General features: G+C 38.3%; 1 protein-coding gene across 1 annotated transcript; it reads left to right on the forward strand.

The window, feature by feature from the left end:
- Positions 1–891: 891 nt before the first annotated feature.
- Positions 892–3,906, forward strand: LOC111018486 (gibberellin receptor GID1B). The gene is made up of 2 exons (XM_022294591.2): positions 892–1,689; positions 2,303–3,906. Exons 1-2 carry the CDS (start codon positions 1,651–1,653, stop codon positions 3,290–3,292), a joined length of 1,029 nt encoding a protein of 342 aa, XP_022150283.1. The 5' UTR covers positions 892–1,650; the 3' UTR covers positions 3,293–3,906.

Genomic DNA, 3,906 nt, shown 5'->3' on the forward strand with positions numbered 1-3,906 from the left:
GTTATTTCAAATAAATTAACACGAGGCAGATGAGTTTTTTAAATTTATGATTAAACATGTTCATTGTATTCCATATCAACTTGACCGACATATTTTAAAGAGTGTTTCCATTTGTAAATGATGGATTCCAATCTCCTTCTAAATAAATGACATATTTTTTGGTTGGTGATCTAAGAATATGTTATTTTTTTTAATTGATTGAGATAAAACTATATATTTAAGCCTACTCCATAAGAAGACTTCACAATTTATCACACACGAAAAAAACCTTTATTATCTCATTTATTTTTTAGGTTAAATTACTAAAAAAAAAATCATAGATTTTATATTTGTTTAAAAGTTTCAATACTACTATTGACTTTTCATAAACATTTCAGAAATACTCTTTAAGTAAACCATCGTTAATATTTTGAACGGATAGTTGACGCAACAGAATATAAAACGACGTGACAATTAAATTGGGCAGACACAATAGAGAAGCGAGCTATATTTGGATTAAGCGAGCTCGGTTGACGATAGAGGAAGAAGACTTTTAACGCAAAATTGGCACATTAATTGTCATATCATTCCAAATTTTGTCTCTGTCAAATTTTCCTTCAAAATATTATTCCATGCTGGGTCAAAATAGTGAAAGTTTTTAGAATAAATGACAAAAGTAAAATCCATGATTTTTTTTTATTTTAACATTTTTTTAAGAAATAAAAAAGTGGATGTAAATAGTGAAAAAAGAATGGCGTCCATAATAAACTATTAGAAAAAATAAAAAGAATAATAATAATGAAAAGAAAAGGAAAAAAAAAAGAAGAATTAATGTAAAAGAACCAAAAAGACCCAAAATGGCTCTGACATTTGCCATTAGCCCATTCTTCCGTCCGAACCTTTCCATTTCCATAAACATTGACTGAGCTCCATAAACCCTTTCCTCTATTTCTTCTTCCTTCTCCTTTTTCTTCCTTCAAAAACCTCACAACCCCACATTCTAAATATTGTGGGAAACCCAAAAACCCAAAAGAAAAAAGAAAAAAAGATTGAACTTTGAAGGGAAGAAGAAGAAAACAGAGAAACCCAACAAAAAAGAAAGAAAGAAAAAAGAATTACACAAAAGAGAAGAAAAATTGAAATGGTAGGTCCCATTTCAACAGTTTAATTCGGCCGCCCGATTTGTCGTCTCTCTCGTCTCCGTCCACCACCGTCGTTTCTCCCCTTTCCTTTGCGTTTGACCATCACAAACACGCCCCTCTCTTTGTACTTTGTCTTTCTTTTAATTTTCTGTATTATCCTTGATCTTCCCAGCCTCTCTGAGCGCTCTCTGTTCCCTTATTTCTGAAACACCCGTCTCTTCAATGTCCAGTGAACTCCAAACGAGGAATCAATCAGAAAAAGAGAGAGAAGAAGAAAACAGGGAAAAGGGTGTTGTCAACACACCACTACACAGATTGAAGAACAAGAACTAGGGGGCCAAACCAAAACCCAAGTTGGGATTGAGGAGTAGAAACCCATTTTGCTTGAGGGTTTGGTTGCTTTCTCTGTTGTGTGTTGTGTTGCTTGCCATGAGAATCAAAGGGTTTTTGTGACTGGAGATCACCCTTGTTTGATTTTCTTTGGTTTTGGATTTCTCTGTGGTTTGGGGGTTTGAGTGGAGAGGGGGAGATGGCTGGTAGCAATGAAGTCAACCTTAATGAATCTAAGGTACTGCTGCTATTAGTGTTACTCTTCTCTTTTGTTTCTTAATCCGTATTCGTTTGCTGCCTCTATATGCTAGATTTTGAATTTGTTTTAATGATTTCATTTATGGGGTCTCTGTTTCTTTCTTTTCTTTTGGCTTTTCATTGCTTTTAATGGTTATGATTTTGGGTTCTCAAGCTTTCTTGCCTGTATGCTGAATTTTGGGAAATTTTTTTGGGCTAAAGATGGGAGCACTTATTTTGACTTGAGAGGAGTTTTTTTCTTCTTCTCTTTTGGAGGCTTTCTGTTAAATTACTAGACCTGCCTTTGTGTATTTCTGATGGTTTTTGGCTAACTATGACTTATGAGCTGGTTTTAAGAGTGTACTTCCTGGTGTGCTTTGGTTCTCTTTGTTTCTTTCCATTTCTTCCAACTTCTGGCCTTGAGTGAATGTTGGGAAGTGGTGGGTTGGAGATTTTTGAGTTGGGTTTGCTGCAGAAAATCTTGGAGATGATATTTTTGTTGAGAATGATCGTGTTCTTATCTGATTTTAACGGAGTTTCAACTGATTCTTTCCTCTTTGTTTTCTTGGCCTTTTTCACTATCACTTCATTCGGTTATTCCCTTCTTGATGCAGAGGGTTGTTCCACTGAATACATGGGTGCTCATCTCCAATTTCAAGCTAGCATACAACATCCTCCGCCGCTCGGACGGGACCTTCAACCGAGAGTTGGCGGAGTTCCTCGAGCGTAAAGTCCCAGCCAATGTGATACCAGTTGACGGGGTTTTCTCATTCGATCATGTCGATCGAGCTTCCGGCCTTCTCAACCGTGTTTACCAGCTCGCCCCGGAGAATGAGGCTCAATGGGGCATCATTGATCTTGAGAAGCCCCTGAGCATGTCAAAAGTTGTTCCTGTCATTCTGTTTTTCCATGGTGGGAGCTTTGCTCATTCATCAGCCAACAGTGCTATCTACGACACCTTTTGCCGCCGCATTGTGAACATCTGCAAGGCGGTTGTAGTCTCAGTTAACTACCGCCGATCGCCCGAACACCGCTATCCATGTGCATACGAAGATGGCTGGGCTGCACTCAAATGGGTTAAGTCGAAAACATGGCTGCAAAGTGGGAAGGACTCTAAGGTTCATGTGTATTTGGCTGGAGATAGTTCTGGTGGCAACATTGCTCACCACGTTGCAGTGAGGGCAGCTGAAGAAGACGTCGAGGTATTAGGCAATATCCTTCTCCACCCAATGTTTGGGGGTGAAAAGAGGACCGAGTCGGAGAAGAAACTCGATGGTAAATACTTCGTAACCATCCAAGACCGAGATTGGTACTGGAGAGCATATCTCCCTGAAGGAGAAGACAGAGACCACCCAGCTTGCAACATTTTTGGTCCCAAAGCCAAAAGCATTGCAGAACTCGACTTCCCGAAAAGTCTAGTAGTTGTTGCCGGGCTGGATCTGATGCAAGACTGGCAACTCGCCTATGTCCAAGGCCTAAAAGACTCCGGTCATGACGTGAAGCTTCTCTTCCTCGAGCAGGCGACAATCGGGTTCTACTTCTTGCCAAACAACCAACATTTCTACTGTCTAATGGAAGAGATAAACAACTTCATCAACCCTTAACTGTTAATACAACTACTTTAACTTTACTACCTAAGAGAAAAAGAAAACAAAAAAAAAAAGAAAGAAAGAAGAAGAAGCTGCCACACCTAACAGAAGCTTTGACATATATGACTTGGGTTTCTTTTCTCCCTTTTCCTTTGTAGTTATATATCTATATATATGTTATAATGATATATATATTTACTTACAATATCACCACTTTCTGGTACTTAATTAACATCTTGGGATTCTGCTTATTTTGGTGCTGCTGCTGCTGCTTATTGATTAGTCAGGAGCTAAGTGGCCAAATTTTATAGAGCTGAGATGATGAGAAGAATGAAGAGTTTGAAAGAGCAGAAAGTTGAGATGGCCAAACCAGAAGCCCAAAAAGTTTGCCTTCCTGACTCTTCCAGCCATCAAACCAAGTGAGTGTGTGAAGTGTAGGGGTAAATTTTTGTTGGTTTTATCATATGAATCTTTTCGAGGAAGAAAGAAAAAATGGGCATTCTGATTGATGATGATGAAGCACTAATTTTTCACAAACAAAGGCTTGGTTTATGCTCCAATCTTGTTTGTGTATTGTATGTTATACTTGTGGATTTAGAGCTAAAGTATAAAGGGATTTTGTTTGTCTA

This window comes from Momordica charantia (genome assembly GCF_013281855.1).
Source record: "Momordica charantia cultivar OHB3-1 chromosome 9 unlocalized genomic scaffold, Mcharantia_2.0 BLBB01000009.1, whole genome shotgun sequence".
NCBI classification, from domain to species: domain Eukaryota; kingdom Viridiplantae; phylum Streptophyta; class Magnoliopsida; order Cucurbitales; family Cucurbitaceae; genus Momordica; species Momordica charantia.

Excerpts from the sequence above, each read along its gene's own strand:
- LOC111018486 (XM_022294591.2), top strand. The coding sequence starts at position 1,651 with ATGGCTGGTAGCAATGAAGTCAACCTTAATGAATCTAAG. Across the intron at positions 1,690-2,302 it reads TCAACCTTAATGAATCTAAG|AGGGTTGTTCCACTGAATAC; the intron begins GTACTGCTGCTA and ends TTCTTGATGCAG.